The sequence below is a fragment of the Sylvia atricapilla genome, chromosome 1, assembly GCF_009819655.1.
Source record: "Sylvia atricapilla isolate bSylAtr1 chromosome 1, bSylAtr1.pri, whole genome shotgun sequence".
In the NCBI taxonomy this organism is placed as follows: Eukaryota; Metazoa; Chordata; class Aves; order Passeriformes; family Sylviidae; genus Sylvia; species Sylvia atricapilla.
Genome location: NC_089140.1, coordinates 130,924,822 through 130,948,675, shown reverse-complemented (window position 1 = coordinate 130,948,675; position 23,854 = coordinate 130,924,822). Strand labels below are relative to the sequence as shown.

Below are 23,854 nucleotides of genomic sequence, written 5' to 3'. Positions count from 1 at the left end.
AATAATTGTCAGGACTTTGGGTGTTTTCAAACCCAGCTAAGCAATGGAATGAACGAATAGAAGTCCAGTTCCTCCAAGGCAGAGCATGAGCTCTCTGGATTGCATGCAGTTATATATTGTCCAGAGCCTGAGGATGTAATGTCTTAATATTCATTTCCATGCTTCTCTAGAAGCCTGCTTCTATCTCCTGTGGAATTCTACCAAGCTCCTACCTTGCTAGCTCTACTCTTCCTTTAAATGAGCTTGTCTAGTCGTTGTTTGCCCAGAAGAAATAAATTATCAAATCAAAACTAAAAGAATGAACGAATAAAGCCACAGACCGGGAACAAACACATTGTCTGAAGTCTCTGCGAAGAAACTCTTCAGGAAATAATTAGAAAAGAAAAATACAGGACATAAGTAAGAATTTTTGTAAGTAACTATCTGCCTTTGGGACCAACAACTTCTAAGTTTTGCAATTTAGCAGCGAGGAATTAATACTTAACCATTAGATTCAGGCACTGATTTGAAGGAGTTAAATTCCCAGGCTGCCTCTTCAGAGCAGGGTGGGGCATTGGGGAAGTCAGCGGCAGAAAAAGGGCACCTGAATGCCCTGGAAGGAGCAGCAAAACCTTCTGTCTAGGTCCCGCTCCTCTCCTCTGCTGGAGCTGCTCCCAGCCAAGAGTGTCCCGGTGCAAGCAGCGGCGGCAGCCCTGGCTGCGCTCACCTCAGCCCTGTGAGGAGCCTTCCCCTCCCCAGGAACAGTGCCACGTCCACATCCTGTTCCCTCTCCTCAGAGCCACCCCTCCCCGCTGGGTGACAGCGCCTGGCATGGCCCGTGCCTGGGGCCTGAGGGAAGGGTCATGGACGTCACCCCAGGCGTCCTGGAATGACTCCTCTGGCGGGCCAGGAACCGGGCCTGGGCCCCTGTCTGGGCCCTGGTACAGCACACACAAGGTAAGTGCCCCCCGAGCAGCGCCAGGAACAGGAGGACTTGGGGTGAGGCTTATTCATTCACCCTCTCTGCTGTGTGCTCTGCAGAGCCCCGTTCCAGCGCCTTTCTGCGGGCTCTGCTCCTTGTTCAGCCCTCGTTCAGCCTGCGCTGGCCGCCCCTGCGGGCAGCCTTTCTGAGCGGGAGCTGGGCTGGGCTGCTCTGTGCCACAGCATCACCGCATTTTGTCATCCGTGTTTCTGCAAGTGCTGACAATGGATTTAGGCAACTGCGAGAGAGGGACTGAAGCGGCCCCTGAGAACTAGCAACTTGAAGCATCTGCTAACAATAAAAATGAATTGGAGGTTGATTAAACCCTTTACCTTTTCTCTGCTTTTTGTTTCGCAAACTAGAAGGTATGGGAGGATACCCAACATTCTTGATTTTCTCTGCATAAGAGGCAAGGCACTTTTTCATTATGTAAAGTATTGGTATAAATTATGCATAAAGTGGCTTGCACCTAGCCGCTCTCCTTTTTTTAGGAGCAGCTCAGTAGCAGGTAATAGCTTGAAGAAGGTCCCAAAACCTTTCCCCACTGGATTCAGTAGCATTTGCTACTGAGTGGACATCCATTTGGCAGGGCACATTTTTCAGTCCCATGTTCTCAGAGTGAAGGAAAACAGAATTCCTGTGCACAGGTTCCTGGTGCAGCAGGACTCCTGGCTGATGGCTGGTGGCAGTGCTTCCCAGGACCAAAGCTGAGATCTCTTGGGAGACAAGAATGTGAAGCCAGTGGTTTTATTGTGGGTTTGTGAATTAGGGTCCCAAGGCTGTGAGGAAGATGATGATAGCAATAGGGAATTCCCTTGGCATGGGGATACCCACCTGCGTGTCAAGGTGGGGGCTTTTTGTTTGCTTCCAAAACCTCCCAGTCCTGCCCCTGTAGTCCTTGGGGCTGTTGCATGAGTACTGCTGTTTTTTAAACATGGTAGTTTTCTGGGTTGACCTAAGTACATATTTTAGAGCTGCCTGGGTGTCTGTGGTTGAGACTGATATTCTGTTCTTTTATTTACTTTAGTTGTAGCTTTGGACCAGTAATGGGTAACTTTAGGTCATGTGTTGATGCCAACCTTAATTTTTCCAACAGTTAAATTCTTCTGTCCACTCCCATTTTCACATTTAACATTTTTGGATGCCTCAGAAACAATTTCCTCCTCCCGTTCATGGCTATCCTGCCTGGGATTCAGTGGATCATCCCATTTTCAGATCTTTACACAGGGGCCCTTTCCCTTCCCCTTTTCTTGCAGCCATTTAATCCTCTTGGTTTGAAAAGGAGCTCTTTGTTTTCTCCCTCTACAAGAGATCATAATGGCTCTGATCTGCCTGATCTGAACATCCCAAGACAGCTGAGGTGAGTTACTTTTGGGGAAGTATTTTTCAGCTCCTTCAACCTCATGAGGAGGTGAAAGAGTGAAATCCCCTTTCAAGAGCTCCTAGACATGAGGGGCTTGGCAGGGCTGCCAGTTGCAGTTGCGTAGTGCCACATGGGCATCAGACACATCCACACAGGAGCAGCACATCTGATATGTTCTTTAGGGAAAGCCATGCACTAGAGTAGGCCTTCAGTGATGTCTAAACACTCAGCTCCCTGGAAAAACTTGAAGTGGCTGTGTAGTATCATGCTTCTTTTTGTTGGAATTACATTTCTTTGTCTTTTGATTTAATTGAGATTATTCTCCTGAGAGGCTCCTGATCAGGTTGATTGGATGCTAGCTGTTGGCATAAGGGTAGAAGGGGGCACACATGGCTGTGGGGGAAAAAGCTGGAGGTAGGATTTCTCCTTGGCATATATATTATGTATATATAATCAGTGTGATTATAGCTTGGTTAATACTGCTTGAGGAGCTGCATCTCTGAAACCAGCAACATGCAAGCCATGCTCCCACAGCCCTCCCTGTATAGGCATGGTGTGTTATGGGACATGAGTGTGTTTAATGGTGCAGTAAAATCTGATGAAATATGTACTTAGTTACCTGAAGTATTTCCTGCAAACTCATATCGTCATATTTTTGTGTCTGCTGGAGTAATGAGTGTAGGAAGCCATAACATGTGGGCTTTGTCTGCTTAATAGAAAGTGTATGTAATTGCCTCAGTGTAATACATTTTTATTTCCCTCAGGACTTCTCATAGGCTTTTACTTATTTACAATATTGTTGTTTATGGACAAAAACAATTTGCAGGATTAGTTGAGATTATTATCTGCAGTATTGATCTTGGTTTGACTTTGTATCAGAGTAGGAGAAAACAGCTGGGTGAGAACAGTCACTGAGAACTCAGATGCAATGGAATCATAGAACAGTTTGGGTTGGAAGGGACCTCACAGTCCAGCTAGTTCCAGACTTCCACTAGACCATGTTACTCACAGCCCCATAACAACTCTCCTGTAACTCAGCATTTCACATGTCTGTTGTGTGTAGATACTCTGTGTGGTTTTTCAAGTGCAGAAGCTGAACCAGAGATAGACATTTATTCCACTTCTGCTTCTTTTTCCCTCTTTGCCCGTCACTTCGTAGACTCTGAATTATTACTGGCTGCCTAGACAGCCACCTTGAAATATTGTCTTATTTTGTGCGTTGTAGGAATAAATAATTTCTGCTCTGTATTTAGGGGTTGACAATGCTGGCAGTTCCTTCAGATGGATCTGTGGCCTCTTGTCCCCTCACAGTCTATCTCTGCCTTATGTGCCTGATCCCTTGTGTGGTCTCATCAGCCAGCGGTGGTGGCTGCTATCAGGTGTGATTGAGAAATCCCACAGATTAAGCAGAGTCTTGTAGATGTCTTTCTACTCTGCCTTCTATCATATAGATGAAATCTAGATTTTGTGTGGAATGTCACAACTGAGGTTTTTAGCTCGTTCTGTTCAAGAATAACATCTTCAGTGCTTCAACTCTCACCTCTTTACTCGGGGCTTGATGTCCAGTGCCACTGAGCCTCAGTAAGGTGAGAGCATCATTTGGTGCCATTTTTATCCGTGGCAGCACGGTGCCTGCTGGTACTTCTGATGCCATGGGGGCTGCCTCACCTGTGCTGTGAGGGACCTAAGGCAGGAAGTTATGGAGCTGTCTTTCTCCATGGAGAGAAAGATTTTCCTCTCCATTTGCCTTGGCTGAGGAAGCACCCCAGACACAGTGAGGGTTTCTTTAGCTGGCACCATCACCAGAGAAAAATGTTGTCACGGTATATCCCAACAAACATTCACCAGGACATTTTAAGCACTTAAAAATGACATTTCCAACCATGGCTTTCAATTAGGAAAAGCTCTAGAGCAAGTCAAGGTATCCATAGGAAGTGTGGCTGGGCATCAGAAGGCATTGTGGTCACAGCACAGGTAGGTTTCAATCAGGACACCTTTCCTATGCAAGAAGGAAAAGAAAGGCTCTCAAAGGTGAAGGCACACCCTCCTGGGGTTTTTAATGCTATTTTCTCAGTCTCCGTAGGCTACCTCAATCTCCAGTCTGCTCCCTGATGCACTGCAGATGTTAGCTTTTTCAGGTTAATCAGTAAACCAGGCCCTGAGCGTGGGGAAAGTAGAGACAAATGTCCTCACCCATTTGTACTGGTGGTGTACTCGTCTGTGAAGATTGCAGTGAAGTTTTCCCTGTTCAACACCATCCCTCCAGCTCTTCATTCTAAAACTGTTCACTGAAAGCAAACAAGAGTATCAAAACACTGACTCTATTTCACTCTGTTGCCCTTTACCTATCAGATTTCAGAGTTCATGCAAGTTTCAGTTTCCTTTATCTTATTGGGAAATGTGTTTTGGAGAAAATGCATACCATTCCTTAGGTATTAAGGAAATGTATATTATTTTCAACTCTAATAAATCAAAACTTGGGAAAAGGACTTTGTTCAGCCTTTCAAATACAGCTTTTTTTAACCTCTCCTTGGGGAATTCAAAACTCAAATGTTATAATGAAGCACATGATCACAGAATGGGTAAGGTTGGAAGAGATCATCTAGTTCAACCTCCCTCCTCAAGTAAGACCCCCTAGAGCACATTACTCAAAATTGTGTCCAAAAGGCTTTTGAACCATTCCAGAGAAGGAGACTCTACAACTGCTCTGGGAAGCCTGTTTCAGTTTTCTGTCAGCCTCACAGTAAAAAATTCTTCCTCACGTTCAGATGGAATCTCCTATATTTCAGTTTCTGCCCATTGCAGCTGGAAGGAAGAAGCATTGCATGATTTTCCGGTGTTGTTCTGCTGTCAAGAATCCAGCAACTTTCCATGGTTTAGTGCCCATTTAACTAGTATCTGCTAGAAAACAATTTGTGGCTTTGGCCTGTAAATGCAGCAGGACTGTCAGCTGGGCCAGCTTGCACACAAGCTCTCAGGCTTTGCCAGAGCTATAGGTCTGATCTGCTGAGAGCTGTGTTCTGGTTAGCTTTAGTATGACCAAGAAGCTGACGCAAGAAGGCAAAATTGAACACTGGTTAGAAAATATTGCCCATATCTTTTTTCAACTTCATACATCCATTCTGCTGTGCTGAGTATCAACTGTCCCTGCAGATGTGAAGATGTGACAGCTTGTAGACTGCAGCCTTCAGCCTCCAGCTTCAAGAGAGATCAGCTGCTGCTGGGACCTTACTCATTACTCAAAGATAAGGGAAATAAGTACAGGAAAACATTACCCCTTGCCTCTCCATTTGCACAATACTGTAAGGATGTCTGTATCATTCCAGCCCTCAAATTCCATAGGGAAATATAGGTTTTTTTCCATCAGCGATTGCAAGCAGGGTGGAAGTAAACAGTGGAGCTGTTTATACCTCTGAATATAGAGGAGGCTGGACATGGAGCAGCAGGTCTGGAACAGTGCGAAAATAGTCCAAAGACTGGAGGCTGTATGCAGTTTTATAAGCCTGCTTGAGGAGTGACCTGCTTATCTGGTTTCTACCAGGCGCTTCTCTGGGTCCCAGAAGAGAATTTTCTAGTGTGTGTTATTGGCAGGCTCTAGTACCCTGCTTGGGTTCCCCCTACAAAGCCTGGAAGGAGTCATGAGCCCGTGGCAGTTTCCCTGCTAAGGCCATCGTGGTGCTGGCAGCAGAGAACAGCAAACCAACCCAGCTCTGCATGCTGAGCTTGGGGCACACAGACTCAAAGCAAATGCTGATGATGGGAGAGCTCACAGTCTATCCATTCTGGACATTTTTTTCTCTTCAGGGTTGCTGGCAGCATTGCTGTCTTTACTCCTGCTTGCAGGAATATTTCCTCACCTGACAGACAACAGAAGCAGGTGAGCAAAACCCTTTTGTTTAGGCTGATTTCTCACAATTCATTTTGAGGAAGTCTTGGTAGGTCTTCCTGAACACCTCATCCAGGACATTGGAAATGAATGTTCTTGCAGAGCTGGGGTCATGCCATGCACAAGCTGTAGCTTGTCCTAGTGTCTATTGTCTGATTCTCACTGGACTATTTTTCACATCAGACTGTTTTCAATGCTTCCCTTTCCAGCAGATGCTATGGTAAAATGATTTTTTTTTTCCTGAGGATGTTTAAGAACATTTGCATCTGATTTTTTTTTTAACTGACGATTGAGGTGACTGCAAGTTAAACACCAGCTTTGTAATTACTCTAATCTGTTTTAAGAGGCATGAGAATGTTAATTAAGAAATTTCTAGGCAGTAAGGAACAGTAAAATACTTGTCATTTGTCAGAAAGTGAGGTGCAGAAGACAGGTGCAAAGAAACTTGAGTAACTAATTACACATGTCCTAACTAGTGCATAATTTAGTTTTGGTTCAGACTGCTTCAAAATGGTATGTTAGAGAAAAATGGGGTGCATAGTGCAGGCTGTGTCTGAGCCACTGACTAGACAGTTTAAACTATGGAGCCAGCAGACCAGGGCAAGTCCTCCTCTTCCTTTAGTCAGCACTGAGTGGGAAAGACTCGTGGGATGAATCTGAATCCCTCTGCTGCTTTGGAGGTGCCTGGCTCAGTGTAGTGCTTTGCCCTTCTTATTCCTATCTTCTAGACTAGTCTACAAGTAATGACTTTAAATTAAATTGTGTTGATTTTCAAGTCTCACAGCAAGTCTGTGAGTTGCAAAGAGATGTAGGGTGAAAGTCTGGTTGCTCATACACCTGTCTGTTCCTGAGAATTCATGAGGTTGTGAGGATCTAGGACATTGCTGTCACACAAAGGAGTAGTGTTTGCTCCCACCTTGAATCTGCTTCTGCTCCTTCATTTGCCCTAGCACTCATTTGACTCCTTGATGAGGCAGGTTGTGTGGGTAAATTGACAGGAAAATACCCACTGATGTAATTTTTTAAATGAAAATTGTCTTTCATGTAAAATCTCACCTGTAGCACCAGCCCCTTATGATTGTGTGATCCAAAGTCTTCATTGCTCTTTGGAGCTTAAGTATGATTCTTCTTTTACTATAGTCTCAAAGTGTTCTTTGGGCATTGATTAAAAATTTGTCTGAATCTTATCCTTGCTTGTGTCCAACAGTCTGCTATATCTGATTAAGTCCTCTTTGAAGGAATCAAAAGGAAACAAATTACTCAAGCAGAAATCTGACAAAACTCAAAATCCAAGGCTTTAGAAAGATGAACCAACAGCAGACTGTGCACTTCGGTCATAATGGAGGTGAGGACCTTTGACTAACCTGGTAACTAAGACTGTGATTATTTTATTTGGAGTTTTGGTGACATGTGTAAACTGTTAAGCTCATGTTTATAATGTCACCACGGACTGTCCCAGAAGAATGGTGTTCACTAATATGAGCAGTTGGGAGATATGCTTTCCATGCTTTGACTAATGTGGACTTTGAAATGTGCAGCCAGAAACTTCAAAGAACAGCCAGTTGGTGTGTGAATCAACACCAGGCCCGGAGGTTATTCTTAAGAAAGGAATATTTGCAGTGCGCTCAAAAGTAAATAGTCAATATCAAACTAAATGTGTGCTACTTAAACTGGGGTTATACTGGTGTAACTCCATTGTCCTCAATGACATTCATGAGTGATTTACATCACCTATGCCAGAAGCTTTGGCCTCGTTTGGTGATATGAACTGTTTTGCCCATAATGGGGAAATGAAGAGAGATTATGGAACTATGATAGCGAGAAATCAGACTCACTAGAGTTTAACTCTTGGATGGGGCACACAGCCACTCACTGGCTATATTTCTCTTTGTATCCTGCTGTGTTTTGCAGAAACAACCCTGTAATGTAGAGGTCTATGGTGAAGTGCAAGGTTTGGAGGAAGGCCCTCCACACACAAAAGCAATGACTCAGAGCAAAGCAAATACTGGCTCCTTGGACTGGACTTCTTCATGGTGGCTGAGGTGGAGTAGAAACATAGAAGTGCATATCTGTTTGTGAACAAGTCTGCCTCTTGTTAACATTCAATTCCCTAGAACCAAATCAGCCTCATGGGAGCTGAATTCTTCACCAGAGTCCTAGCTAACATGTTCAATGGCTTGACTGTCATCCTTCTGTAAACAAAGTAATTTTGCCAGCTGATATGGATTGCACTTGAAGCTTTTTTCTTCAACGGCCAAGGATAGTTCCACTGTAAAGATGTTCCTGTGAAAAAACAACCAAAAATATGGGGTTTGTGTGCATAACGGACTTGTGCCCACACAGTTAACTCCCAAGTAAAAACTGGTTTAATTTTCTGGGCTCCAGCCTGGGAGTATATGGATTGTGGCTCCATTTACTTCACTTTATGACTCTAACCTTCTATTTCTTAGTGTTTCTTTTTGTTTCTTTTTCATTTTTATTGGAGATATTGCTGTGGGTTTGGGGATTTTTTCCTGTTTTGTAATTGTCACAAGGTTCTTGCATTTATTGACTTCTTATCACATTATTTTCTTTCCTGTATTTCTCTCTCATTTAGTAGCAGTCTTTTGCTCCCAGCAGTGACTAAAGCACCATGAACATTTCTATTCAGTGTCTGTGTTATCATGCAACAATGACTGAGTCATCATGTCCAGGGCCAAGCTTGTAGTGTCTGCAGAAACTTCGGTGAAACAAATAATAGCAGCTTTCACCTGACCAACACTCTAGCTTCACCTCTTGACTGTGGTACTGGTTTTCGCCAGAGTTAATGTTCTTCACAGTAATTTGTGTGGTCTGTATTTGGGATTTGTGATGAAAAAAGTATTGCTAGCAATCAGGATGTTTAGTTCCTGCTGAACAGTGCTTGCACAGCATTGAGGTGTTCCTCATACTGCCCCATCAATGTGTAGGCTGGGGGATGCACAAGAAGCCTGAAGGGGACACAGCTGGGACAGTTGACCCCAGCAGACCAAATGAATATTCCATACCATATGGTGTCATGCTCAGCATATAAAGCAAGGGGAAGAAGGGAAAAAGGGTGCATTTGGCATTGGTCCTCCTAGGTAACCATTACCCATGATGGAGCCCTGCTTTTGTAGAAATGGCTGAGCACTGATACACTGATAGGAAGCAGTGAATGAATTCCTGATATTGCTTTGCTTCTCATGCAGTGTTTGCTTTATCTATTAAACTGTCTCTATCTCAACCCACAAATTTTTGTGCTTTTACCCTTCCAATTTTCTCCCCCATCTTGCTGGAAGAGTGGCTCCAGCTGCGTGAGGCTGAGCTGCTGGCTGCTGTGATAACCACACATCAGAGACTGCCAGGACAAACTGAAGAGCAGTGCATGCTTTAACAAGCATGCATGTGAGAGATAATAGCATCTGGCTCATGAAAAGAATACTCAGTTCTCCTTCATCTCTTTTAATTCCTGAAAAGAAATTTATCTTCCTGACCCCATTTCCGTAGTAATCCCTGTCAAGAAGAAATGCTATAACCATTATATCCTATATTAATGCTAAAATAGCAGGAAAAAAAAGACAGCAAGTTCTATATTGGAGAATCCACATAAGATACAGTTCCTGAAAGACCAACAATACTCAAAACTAGGGGGAAAACCACAACCTTGTTACCTCTGTAAGTACAACAGAGCATATAAAAAGATGTTAAAGGTATGTAGAAGAGATCATTCAGCTATACTGGTTTTAGTTTTCTCTTGCAGAAGGCAGCTATGAAGTAAATGCTTTGGATTTTTGTGAACTAAACACCTACTCATTATGTCAGCATTCACTGTGAATTACAAAATACTAATAATACTTTTATACTTTAAACCAGTAAACTACAGTTTGTAGGAAAATATCAAAATGTACAACTGCAATGTGTCACAGTGAGACAGCTGAGCAAACACGAGCCCACTACCTATTTCTTAGGCCCTTGCAAGAAACTTGCATATGAGGACATTTCTTTAGAGTTTAGGTTTTTATTCCAAGATTTGCATCTTACCGTTTTCAACACAAGTATCTGCAAATTAAAAGGATCCAGCTGTGTGTTTGTGTGTATGCACCCATTTACGTACGTGTGAATATTTCAGAGAATGACGGACCTCTTGTTTTAGATCACCACTGATAATCTAGCAGTTGTTTATATTTAAATGAATAATGCTGCTAAGCAGAAGGTTCTGCCTTTTGGAGTCCACTAATTTTTTTTTGCATTAGGAACTATCTGTAAATGATTAGCACTCTCTCTGGAAATGAAACTAGGCGAGCCAAGTGCATGAGGTGCAGGAAGGAAAGCAAGGAACTATTGCAGAGCACCTCTCCTGTGCAGGAAAAGCAGACTGGAAGGGCCTTTGGGCTGCTCCTTCCCCTGCCATTAAATCAAGTAATTCTTTTAACAGATGGATCCAACTTCATTCTAAATGCAGTCAGGTTTTGTATTTTTTCCCTGCCCTGTTGTTACTCCTGTTAGAATGTTTCTGAAATGCCACTGGCTTGGAAGCATTGTGATTTCCTGCCGTGTTTACCCCTGTCTGACATGGGTGACTCCGTGTTTCAACAACTGAGCATGTTCACTCAGGTTGTGACGTGGAGAAGCATTTTCTGTGAAGATCAGAGGAGGGGTTAGTTACAGCTAACAGAAGATCATTTGAGTTAGAATGGGAGACAAGCCTGCCTTTGTTTGAAAGTGATGCTGGAGAGGTGCATGCTGGATGAAGAATTCCATTCCTCTCAACTGGTAAAGGGAGATTTTTATATAAAAATTCTTTTCAGGATTTGCTAAATAATGTATTAAGCTGGTTACATTTCTGTCAGGGTTCTCTGTATCTGATTGAAGTAGAGTCAGAAATAGCTCATTTGTACTTCAGCAAGACGTGTACTACAATAACAAGAGGGAATGAACTCTCTGTGCTTGGCTTGGAGGCACATTTGTGTATACATGCAGAGGTTGTGTGTACATACCGAGTGAGACATCTCTCCAAGAGTACTCCTTGTGCCTAGCCCTGCCTGATGCAGCACTGAACAGCACTATTTACTCAGTTGTTCAGATAGCTCCCTTTTGAGCTTGCCTCTAGCTTCCCATAAGCCCTGTGTCACCTCCTTGGCTCTCAGTTTAGGGGTCCAGGGAGCCACATTAAGTGAGGATAGGAACAGCACAGCCTCTCACTGAGGCAGACTCTTGCTTCTGGTGATTAATATTCCTAGGCTTGGGGTGGTTTGGCTTGGACCTTACCTTATACGGCAGGAATAAGCCTGGGTCAAACAGGAATGTTCAGACATGCTGCTCCTGGGCAGCAATAGAAGTGTATCCCTAGGCCAACAGGCCATTTTGTGGGAGAAGCTGGTCAGGCAGCACTAGCTTGCCTCCCTGTTTCTCCTATGGGACCTGGAAACTGGCAAAAGTTTATAATCCTATTCTTGCTTCTCCTGGTATGTAATTTCTGTAGTTGCCATGGAGATGATATGTGATGGTACTCGAGAAAAATCTTTTATTAAGATGTTTTCAGCTATGATTGAGGTTTTTATACAGTCATGGGAGAGGTTTTTATTTGCAATCTAGCAGGCATTATTAAAAACATGAAATGGTCTTTGATTATGAAGCAAAATATCCCAGGAACTAAAATGTCCCAAAGTATCACAGGCTGTTCATGAAAACAGTGTGAAAATCCATTCTGCCCCTTCTCCATTCTCCCATTTATTTCTAGTTTTAAGATTTCATACCTGAGAATAAGAAATTGAAATGTAGAAGTTGAGAGGTTTAGTTTTAACTCTTCAAAAAGGAAAAAAACCTGCTTTCATAGTAGTCTCTTAAAACTACCTGAAAGTAGGTTGTAGTGAGGTGGGTGATTCTTGTTTCCATAGTAACAAGTGATAGAGGAAGAAATGGCCTCAGGTTGTGTCAGCAAAGGTTTAAATAGTACAGCAGGGAAAATTTCTTCCCAGAAAAGGTTCTCAAACACTGGAACAGTCTGCCCAGGGAGGAGGTTGAGTCACCATCCCTGAAGGTGTTCAAAACATGTGTAGATGTGGTGCCTAGGGTTTAAGTGGTGGACTTGGCAGTACAGGATTAATGGTTGGACAGAATTATCTTGGGAGTCTTTTTCAGCTTAAATAACTCTATGATTCTAGGATTGTTAATAATACAACGGGTGGATATATTTGTATATAACCTTAGTAAGCACATTAAAACTTACTTTAGTTGCTTTATTTCACAGTTCATATTCTCCAGCTTGGTTTGTTACCTGCTATGTATATTAATTAAAATAATCAGAGTGACGAATATAAATAGGATCTCATGAAAGCGATTAAAACACAGAGATAAATAAAAGAGTTGCACTCCTGTAGTTGCTCTATCCTCTCAAGTTCCCCCACCTTTTCATAACTTACCAGGCTCTCATTCCAGCCTTTGCAATTTGTCACTTTTCTGGAAAAAGATATATTTTAAATTTGTGAGATAATGTAGTTACCAAGTCTCTTCTCTCTGTTTCTAACAATGATGATGCCAAATGTTTTCTCTCCTTCTCATATACTGAACAATGTCCTTTTTTCTTTTATGTCGCAATGAACAAATCAAATATGTTTTCATTTCATGTTCCTTCACTGGTAATTGCCCTTTTACTCTTATTCCAGCTGTCTTTCAGTACTTCATATGGACCTTAACTCATATCTGAGTATATGAATTCACTATGAAAAACCATTGGAACAAGGACCTTGTTTTATTTATACATCTGTAGAATACTGAGTACAGCCAGAGCTCTGTGAATAATAATAGCTAAATGATAAGCCTCTCCCAATTCCACATGGTAGCTCTTTGAAAAATATGGTTTTTGTTAAGGACTCTGAATTCTTCTTGCTTCGGAGTTAACTCATAATTGAAAGTTTAGAACATGTTCCACCCCTTTCTCTTTTTTTTAATAAGATCCATTGAGGTCTGACAAAATCCCAGTTATTGGAAATGGTGCATAGCTTTTGAAACAGTACATGCCATTAAATTTGTTGGGAACACCTCTAGATCACAAATACATAGAGAAATCAAGAAAAAATAGGAGCAACAGTTTAACTAGCCTTGATGTGTGAGCCGACAACAGACATTTAAGGTGTTTGGGGTTTTTTCTGCTCATCAGTTCAATTTATAGGCATAGCAAGTTTCCATGAATAATGGCATATACCTTTTTAGTCAATGCAAATTAAGTTCCTTTTTCTAAGTGTTCATTTCACAGACCTGGCAGCTGCACTTTAATGTGCTTTAGGAAAACACACATGTAATATGGATAAATTGCATTTCACCATATAACTGAATCTCCAATGCAGATTTTAGTCTGCAAGTGATAAACTTACTAGAATTATTGCCAAAGATGCGGATTTCAGCCTGGCTTTCATTTGCCATAAACCCCTTATTTTACTTTGACAATAAATAGAGACTTTGCATGTAAAATGTCATTTTAAAGTACTGTCAGAATGATGTGAAAAGGTGCTCTGGTAAACAAGCATCAGGTCCTGCCTGGGTGCTGGGAGCAGGACCGTACCCAGTGCCACACTGCTGCTCACTTATTTCAAATAGTAGTGTGCTGCCATTCCGTGTGACAAATGCATTTCTCCAGACTGATGGCTCAAACCTCCATCCCCCATGCCTCAGCTTGTGCAGGACCCTCATGTGGCTGGGATGGGGATGCCAGGAAGAGTGCTGAGGGTGCCTTGTTTGAGGTAAATTTGCCATTTCTTGAACTCATTTACCCCGGCACCCCCTGTGCAGGTCAGTATGACCCCTGACAAACTGCACAGGGTCACCAGTTTAAAACCCTTGCTGTGGATTTTAAATTTTGACTCACCTTTAGTGTCAAACATTGGAAGGTGGCTGATAAAGAACATAATGGTAATGGGGTACGTTTTGGATGGATTATTTCAGGCACTTAAGCAAGGCAGTGAGAGAGTGGCAGGCCAGAGGAAAGCATTCCTCAAGCTTGTTTTGCCACCAAGTAAAATGTTGGCAGATCCACAATCTCAGTCCATGGTCTGTGTGCTCAAGGGTTGTCTAGGAAGGACTTCAAAGTGGGTAAGTGACTTCCATGGCTTGTTCCAAAACATGTTAAAGTGAAGTAAATTCAATTTCTTTGTTGCTTTTTATTTTCTGGAAAACTTAAGGGCAAGATGTTTCTGTGACAAGCCTCATGTATTTGGAAGCACTGGAAGAATGTGTCAACAGTTTGAAATCTGGGGTCTGACAAAGTGGCCTGTATGCTCAGACAGATGTTTCGGTGATGAAGAAACTTGCATTTTATGCCAACAGTTTTGAATATTTAAAGCTCTTTCCTGTAGAAGTCCTTAGTTGACTGAAGTAGTACCATGGCTCTGAAGTTGTGTCTGCAACTGAATTCCCCAACTGAGGTTTGTCTTGAGACATATGTGTGGGAAGCTCTGCAGTGCTGTGGATGATATCACAACTGGATATCACAACTGGAAACTCAGAGAATATCATGTTTATTACTTATTAAACTGGCTGCTTCACCAGTCCTTTAGCGTCTGAAGGATATTAAATGGCAGACATTGCACAAATAATGAAGCCTTTCACATGGTAAGATGGGAACAGAAAGGTGCTGGTGACCTTCAGGGCAGCACAGCAACCATTTTGTGATCTGTCTTCCAGTTGCAGGTCGTCTTTCATTCCTGTGTGGTTTTCCTGGCCTGAGATATGCTATCCTATTTTTTCTCCGAGTGCTGCTGTATGTGATAACCCTGGTTCATTAAAAATTGCCTGCTGATTTAAGATTCACTCTGATTTGAAATGTTTACAATGTAATTTTCCTCTTTACTGCATTTCCCCCCATTTTTATATTTAATATAAGTATGTGTGAGTATGAACCCACATGAGACAGTTTTGCCATGCTGTAGCTACATGGTGTTACTGTACTTTCATCTCATTTCCCTGAATGGATCCATGTGATATTTGACCTCCTTAGGGCATCGTACTCTGCTCTTAATCTTTAGGGGTCTGTCCAGCCCTGGGTTTGGAAGCAGGGTGCTATCACCACGCTAAGCAGAGCTCATTAACACCTGTCAGCCTGGAGCAGGCAGTGCAGTATATATGCCAACAGCAGTGCTCAGGTGAAACATGTGGTCATTGCAATAAAATGACCTGAGCCATGAGGGGAAGGTTTGAGCTCAGCCTGCCACTACACATTTGCCTTGATCATACACATGCACTGTTTTGTGTGCAGACCAGGAGGATGTGTAAGTTAGGCACAGAGGAGTGTCACAGCATAATGATTTTAAGCTATAAGATTTAGATTAGATTTAGACTAGATACAAGGAAGAAGCTTTTCACAGTAAGGGTTGTGAGGCAGTGGAGCAGTTTGCACAGAGAAATTGTGGATGCCCCATTCCTGGAAATGTTCAAGGTTGGATGGGCTTTGACTAACATGGTGTAGTAGAGGGTGTCCTTGCCCATGGCAGAAAGGTTGGAATAAAATGACATTTAAGGTCCTTTCCAACCCAAACCATTCTGTGATTCCCTGAGAAAAGAACTGACCTTTGTAAGATTATTTCTGTTCAGACACAGGCTGGTCATCTTAAACATGATGGAAATCTTATGTGTCCCACAGTGATGTCTGAGCCAAGCTCACAGGTGCCTGGTGAAGCAACCATTGTGGTGCAAAAGCAGTTGCTCTTCTAGGGAGGACACCCATGATGCAGGGCACTGGAAAACCCACTGCTGGAGATTTGATTCACAGCCTCTAGAGGCACACAACTCGGGTCATCATCAGTACCCACACATGGATCTGATTTAGCACATTATTTTAGATGACCAGTGGAACACATGACCTCATCCTCTGCTCACCAGCTGCATTCAAGAGCTGGATGGAGACCCTCTTGTGGTCTGGCTTAAGATCAGTGGTGTTTCCTCCCTGGTGTGCTGGTTGCCTACTGAGTCCTGTGCAAGGTTTGTGACCCCCAACTGAAAACTGGGAGGAAGGAGCTGCAAGGGTTGCATCCAGAGATGCAGCCATAATGACAGGATCAGCCTCTGAAATGAAAAGAGCCACAGAGAGACTGAGTTCTCTGCTGGGAGTAGTGGGGATTTGTTACAATTGCTAATGTAAGTGCAATAAAACAATGGGGCAAATGAGGAGGCAGTTTCTGTTTTCTATTCCCTTCTGTCTCCTTTTTCTTAAACACTTCATGAGGAGGCTGACAAGACCACTTCTCCACCTCCTCACAAGGGAGCATGTTGTCATTTTAAAAGTCCAAGTCTTTGGTAGCGAGAAAACGGTTGTGATTTAGTTGCTGTTTTTTGAAGCTGCTGTGTGTGCAGGATGAAGTGGTCAAACTTTGGGCAAGTTCAGTGTACAGGATTTGATGCTTCAGCATTAAGACCCGGGTGGTGCCCATGTGACAGCATTTCCCCGGGGAGGAAGGAGGCTGCTGTGTCCTGTAACAGGGAGTGCTGATCTCAGCAGCGGTCTGTGCTGCGCTGTGCTGAGGTGTTGCATCACACACTTCCCACTGGCTCCAGCAAGGTGTGCTCCCAGAGCATGAAAAACGCAATGTGTGTGTGAGAGCACAGGACATGCTGCTGGAACACCCACTGCAGGATCCCGGGGAGGGGATGCAAGAGGGGAAGGACCTGCAGTGGCTATGCACCAGAGGCTATGGGCTAAAACATTGAGTAATGCTTCTCACTAAATGTTTCTTGTATGCAAGCTATGGCACTGCTGCTGTAATAGTTAGCAGAGGGAGCCCTCTCACTTCCTGCATTCTTGTCTCTGAATCCCTTTGGACTCATCAATCATGCCTTGGTGACACCTGGCTGGCAGCCAAGCACTTCTCTCAGAGTTGTTCTGCTGTCGGCTTCTCCTGCCTACTCCAAGCCACTACAGAAACATTGGGGCTGGAAACAGTTGGATTCTGCTGTTTGGCTTAAATGTTGTATTTGACTTGTAATAAGGCTGTTGTTTCTTCACACTTTTGGGGATGCCTTTTCTTAGTCTGGAAACTATCTAGCCAGAATAACAATCCCCTCTCCAAGTGCTTTTGGGACAATATGTTGCTCTTTATAAATGTTGAGGGGTAGCAGTCTCTGTGGCAGGTAGGCATTGGCTGTTCAGAGTTGCCCAGGGACCTTCTTGAATAAGTATCATGAAAACTGATGCTGTAAGCACAGAGTTGTATGCTGCTTTACAGCCTGGAAACAGTTGTTAACAGTTGTTATGCTGGGTTATATTACCATGACCTTGTTTATAAAAACTGATAGTATGTTTGTCTTCTCTACAAGCTAATGGGGCTCCTCAAAGCACTATAGAAGTCACCTTGAATGGGTTCTTAGTACACTTAGGATGGCTTGCAATGTGTTAGAACATTTTGAAAGTGGACAGGGAGCTCTATCAAGTACCTGAAATGGCATCTTTAAATTACTTCTTTCTGAAGTAGTGAATCCTGCTTGAATATTTTTCATTTCTTGGCTTCATAGAAAGCTTGGAAATCTTACCAAAAATTAGACAGTCTGATAGGAAATTATTTAATGAAATAACACAATACATTAAAGAAACTGTCAGGAGACCTATGTTCTTGGCTGCCCTGTCAATTAGTGGTTATGTTAGCACAGAAGATAATTGTGTTCTAATAGGAACGGTTTGATTGCTGATGATTTTCCTTCTGGATAATGTAGAAATCAGGTCCTTTTTTTGGGGAAAAAAATCCCCCCTGTCTGTGGTTTTCAACTGAAACTTGCCTAGTTTTGTCTTTCATGAGATTTAAGAAGGTGTTCCACTGAAGGACAGCAAAACCAGTGTCACACCCTTTCCATTACCACTTGTTTACTACTTAAACCCTAGTCAGCAATGCAGAGGTATTTCTTACCACTTTACTCACTGCAACATGAACTCAGTGACTGAAAAGTACAATAATTTGGTTTTCATTGGGTTATAATGTGCTATCAGAAAACCACCATTATATTGCTCTTCTTAAACTAAAAAGTATTTTTGTATTTCTTTGTTTTGTGATTTGCAGACTCAGCTCTTGGGAGGTTTACTTGCTGCTGCTTCAAATTTTCTCATCAGTGTCTCTTTGAATATACAGGTATGATATGGTTTCTCTTTATTCAGAGCTGTTTATATTTAGCAAGTACTTACATTGCAGTTTGGTTTTGATGAAGTTCAAAATGCAAATTTTGTTGCATTTCATAAATCTTTTCTCTTTCTTTAACTGTAATCTAGCAGTGCCCTGCTGTAGTTGCTAGGAGCTAAGAGTTGTTGGGAGCTCTTAACCTATTCCGTGCTGTGATTGTCATACAGGAATAGAAGAAATGTTCGTAATTACTCCTCTTTTTAATGTGCCAGAAAGAAACACCAGCTATGAGTCACTTATGGTCCCACTGAACCTGGGAGTAAGGAAAGATCTTATAAGAGACAATATCAAAAGCTTTGCTGAAGTCCAAAAAGATGACGTTACCTGGCTTTCCTAGATCAGCTAGGTGGGTTACCCTGCTACAGAAGGAAATGAGGTTTGACAAGCAGAACTTTCTCCTCATGAAGCTGTGCTGGCTGTGACTAATTACTGTGTTGACCTCAAGGTGTTTTTCAATACCTCCCAGAATAATCTTTTACATGATTTTACTGTCACTGAAGTGAGACTGACAGGTCTGTATTTTCCAGGGTTCTCCTTCTTGCCTTTCTTGAAAATCAGGACAACGTTCACCAGTTTCCAATCAGCTGGGACCTCTCCTGGTTCCCAAGACTGCTCAAAAGGAACTGAGAGAGGCTTTGCAATTACATCATCTAGTACTTTGAGGATTCTTGGATGAATCCCATCAGGCCCTATAGAATTGTAAGGATCCAGCTGGAGCAATAGATCCTGCACAAGCTGAGGATCAGGTGGGATTTGATCATTCTCACAGCCATGGTCCTCCAGCTTAGAGCACTGAGACCCCCTTGGTCCATCATCTGTGTTGAAGACAGAGGCAAAGAATGCCTTAAACACCTCTGCCTTGTCCATGTCCCTGTTTGTGAGGTGCCCATCCTCATCCTGTAACAGGCTGATGTTAATTCCATGCTGTCTTTTGCTGTTATATATCTGAAAAATCTATTTTTGTTGACTTCCACATTTCTGTCCATCTTCAACTGCGTTTGAGGTTTGGCCACAATAATTTTTTCCCTACAGTGGCAAGCTGCATCTCTGTATTCTTCCAGGTCACCTGGCCTTGCTTCCACTGGGCACACACCTTCTTTTTTGCCTTAGACCCAAAAGAAGATCCCTGTTCACCAAACCAGCTTCTGCTTGACTTCTGACACTGGGGAATTGCTGCTCCTGTGCCCTTAGGAGTGAGGATTGAAAAGTGACCAGCACTGACAGCCCCCAGCATTTCCCAGAGGACTTTTCTTTCTAGTTCCCTGAGTAGCCTGAAATCTGCTTTCCTCATGTCCAGAGTTGAGGTTTTCCTGCACTTTTCCTCTTGTCAATGAAGATTTTAAACTCAAATGTTTTGTGGTCTCTGTGGCCGAGACAGTGCTAGTCACCACGTCATTCATGAGAGTTGACAAGCAGCAGATCAAAGAGGGCATCTTTGAGTGAGCTCCCTGTTCCATAAATGCATAAAGACATAAAGGTTTTTACAATATTGGACCCCAAAACAACTTTGGCCAATTTAGTTTTTCTTCTGCAATTAAGATAAATGATCTGAGTAAACAGTATTAAAATCATGAAAGTAATGGGTGGTGTTGCCCTTAAAACTGTGGTAAAGTGTTGTAGGATGTCAATTATAAAATCCTTTCTGTTTTAATAATTAGAATACATACTCAGTAGAAAGTTAAATTTTTCATTATAATCTGTATTTTGTAGACTTCAATGTATTTTATGTCTTCTAACAAAAGTTTATAAAGCACAGAAGACATTGTCATGTAAATTGTCCAGAATAAGTATTTTTGCTAGCTAGTATTTTAGAAGTTGTACAAGTCTCATATAAAGCTACTTCTTGTTTTTTCTGTAAAGGATGAAATTAAAAGTTGTGGAATATGAAAGCTTCTGTTCATAGTAACCCAGTTTATTAAAGCTAGAAGGTTCTTCAGTGATTACCTTCTATTTAAACGTCATTAGCTGGAGAATCCCAGAGAGAAACCTGTTTAGCCAGAGGTGGTAGGCAAGTTGAGATGACTGCTGCCTCTCCAATGGGAGTTCCAGCCTCTGGGTGGTGACACTGCTAGGAGAACCTCTGGAGCTGGAGTGGAAAGGTAAAGGTGGAGTGAAGAAAAGTGAAGGTGAAGTGGGAATTCAGTCTAGCTATAACAATGAGGTTGAGGTTGTTCAGATACAGTCTCTTTTGTCTGCAGAGGGTACTGAGTACCAAAGCAGATGCTTTGCAAGGCATCTACTGAGGCATACAAGCAGGCTTCTGTTGACTTGTAATAGCAACAGCCCTTACTGGACTTGAACTATCAGCTTTTTGAATGCTGATTAGGGAAACACAATGGCTCTCCTTGGCATTTGACAGAAAATTTAAACTGATTTTTTTTATCCTTTAAGTTAGGTTTTTCTCCATTGAGTAACACTATCTTCTAAATACGAATAATGACTTTCCCTAGATCTCAATATTTATTTTCACACCTCTGTTAACTGGCAGGCCAGATTTTTTTTGTTCTGTCCCTTTCTGACCATGTAGTCCATTATCCTGCTTCTCTTCCCTCGAGCAGGTTGTCTGCTAAAGAACAGCTCATCATTTGCAATGTATTTCAGCTGAGTTATAAACAGCCTCCACCTAAATACCATTTGCACACATCACTGTGCAAAGAAGACAGACATCTGGAGAGAGAAGACTGTAGGGGAGTTACTGAGCTCACCTTCCTGTGTTTGCTGCACATCTTTGCAATCTCACTGTGCCCTCAAAAGTTAATCCTACAAGAATCTGGGGTAAAAATACATCTCAGGATTCAGTTAAGAATTTGTCCTATTTAATTTTTGGCCGAAACTTGGATTCTTGAATAATAATTTGAATATATTTTAATATTAATTTAATTTGTATCCTTATTGAGCTTTTTTTGTTTCTTTGTTTATAAAAATGGAAAATCTTGGATGCTACTCTGAAGAACATCCAGGTCTGGGGCTCAAGTTTGATTTTCTTTTGCTCTTTTTTCTCCTTGGAGGGTTAAGCCTCTTCCTAGAATTTCATCCCCTGAACACGTTCCACAGCACGAAGCTGCAATATGTGCTGCGTCTTCTCAACAAGAGCACTGACTACTACAGATGTTGCTGTTTGTCCCATGCTCTGTCAAGTAGCCTACAGAGAAGGATGGGAGTATGAGGAAAATCCTTTACAACCTCCCCAGGCTCAGAAGGGAGACTTCTAAAATCAAATATTGAGTGATGGAGAAAAAATTTCTTTTACCACCATTTGTACTGTAATAACTCTATCATTTGATTACCACCTTTTTTGACCCATGTGCAGAAAGGCTGGAGAGTAATTTGAGAAAGGAAATGATAATCTGCAAAATTAATTTGGTAAACATTGCATCATTCTCAGTAATGACACTTTCTTGACGGAGACTGCCTGGACTGTGTTTCAGAAGATCAGCGTGATCAAAGACAAATTGTCTTGCTATATACATGTTCTTGCTGTACAGCCAGAGAAAAAACAATCACAACTTGTGCAAATGATACCTTCTTCATGTAACAGGAAGTGTTGATGAAGTATTACTTGAGTGTATGTCATACCTGTGCCAATTGTTTTTTCTTTAGAAAATAATGCTTTACTTATGATCTCCTTCTAAGAAGGAGAATGTAGCCAAATCATAAATTCTCTTTAATTAATATAGAGTCCTCCCTACAGAGGATGTGATTAAATGCTGCCTTTTTCATTTTGAAAGTATATTTCTGGTGAGGATAGGTTTCATGGACAGGAACACCCTGTTGTCTGTTCCCCTGTCCAGTTTGTTGCCACAGTTCTGATTCTGTCCCGTCTCCTGCCTTTTGGGTGTTTCCAGATTCAGAGCACAACTCCTGAGCCTTGCTTTGAGACAAGAACAGATGTGTGCAGTGATAGCTAGGAAGCACTAGCTAGTATTCACTTAGCATTTTTCAGGTTTATAATTTTTCAGCCCTTTCCACCACGGCCAAGAAAGCACATCTGAAGCAGCGCTGAGTTAATACAAAGCTCTGCAACAACAAGCTCAAAGTCTTGTTTAAAAAGAAACCTCAACGCACCTGGAACTTGAAGTTGACAGCCCCCTTAATTATTCCACTTTTGTCAGACATAAGAACACAATGGAAGTCTTTCTATTCATGCCTGTTCCTAATAATTAATTTTCTAGAAATGCGCTCATCTCCGACTGGTTTGCCAAGCAGAGCAGAAGCCCTACTACATGAGCAAGCTGTGGTGGTGTGGGATTACCCTCCTGGGGCTTGGAGAGGTGGGAAATTTCACAGCCTATGGATTTGCCCCCATTACTCTTGTCGCTCCACTGGGATGTGTTTCTGTCATAGGTGAGAGAATTTGCCATTTCTTGCTCTGCTGTATGCTTTAATCAAATGCTTGCTTCTGGCTAGAGGAATAATACCACAGAAACTGCAGCAGGAACACAAGAGGAAAATGTTAATGTCGTGGTTCGAAAATAAATTATTCATATAATCACATGAGCTGACAATTTGACAAAAACAGTCTGCTTAAATCAAAGACTGTTCTAATACATTTCTTTTTCCGTGGTTTTGTCTTTTGCGTCACTCTGTGCTCTGCTAGCTCCTGCCCAGTGCTGTGACAGCGTTGCCAGCTCTGCAAGCCCCCAAAGTGGGGGACTGGCATCCTGCTGCATGCACAGAGTTGTGCTGTGATCCTGAGTACCTACAATGCATTTTCTGGGTTACCATCACACCAAGTGGTTTCTGCTGCCTGTTCACTGCCCATCACCATGATTCATGTTGATGTGGGCAGACTTGCTTGACGCTCCTCAGCATGTGACTAAAAGGGCCATGGGAAGGTAGAAAAGACAAAACATCTTCCCAGTGGACTGTCTAGCTGTAGTAGAAGGAAGCAGCTAACAATATGTTGATGCAATTTAGCAGAGAGAGAGGAGGAAGGAAACTGCAGGCAATTTACTGTAACCTTTAATGTTAAACTATTGCAGAATTTCAGATATAAAGCCATGTTAGTTCATCATAGTAGAAGAGAGTTATCAAAGAAAGGAATGACATATTATCTGAGATGAAAATGTAAATTAATATGACCTGTCCCAGTGTGATTTTGGTGGCAGTAGTTATATCTGTAAGGACTGTAGGCATTGTCAGTCATCTCTGAACATCAGAGAATATTGACCAATTTCATTTGTTGTCCAAACTGAATAAAATGCAAATACAGAAAATTAGAAAGAAAAAGCAAAAAGCAGAGAGTAGGAAGAAAAATCCCAATGTTTATTAAACTAAAGAAGATGAGATCACAATTAGGGTTGATTTTTATCCAAGCAGATTCCTTCTTTGTTTTTGTAAAATGTGAAGAAGTGTTGCATCTGATGATTCCTTCATTCCTCACTTCCCTTACTTACAACAAATACCAAGAAACCATTTTCCTAACTGTTATGTCTTATCAAAATTCTCATCCACTTTGATTTTTTAAACTGGCCCAGAATGGTTATTCT

General features: G+C 42.1%; 1 protein-coding gene across 1 annotated transcript in view; it reads left to right on the top strand.

Annotated features, from left to right (window-relative positions):
* Positions 1–772: 772 nt before the first annotated feature.
* The window catches only part of NIPAL2 (NIPA like domain containing 2), a 51,330-nt gene continuing 28,248 nt past the window's right edge, over positions 773–23,854 (top strand). The window contains exons 1-3 of the mRNA XM_066333955.1: positions 773–936; positions 18,249–18,317; positions 22,538–22,709. Of these exons, the coding sequence (XP_066190052.1) occupies positions 811–936; positions 18,249–18,317; positions 22,538–22,709 (367 nt within the window). The 5' untranslated portion in view covers positions 773–810. The remainder of the gene's footprint in view (positions 937–18,248; positions 18,318–22,537; positions 22,710–23,854) is intronic.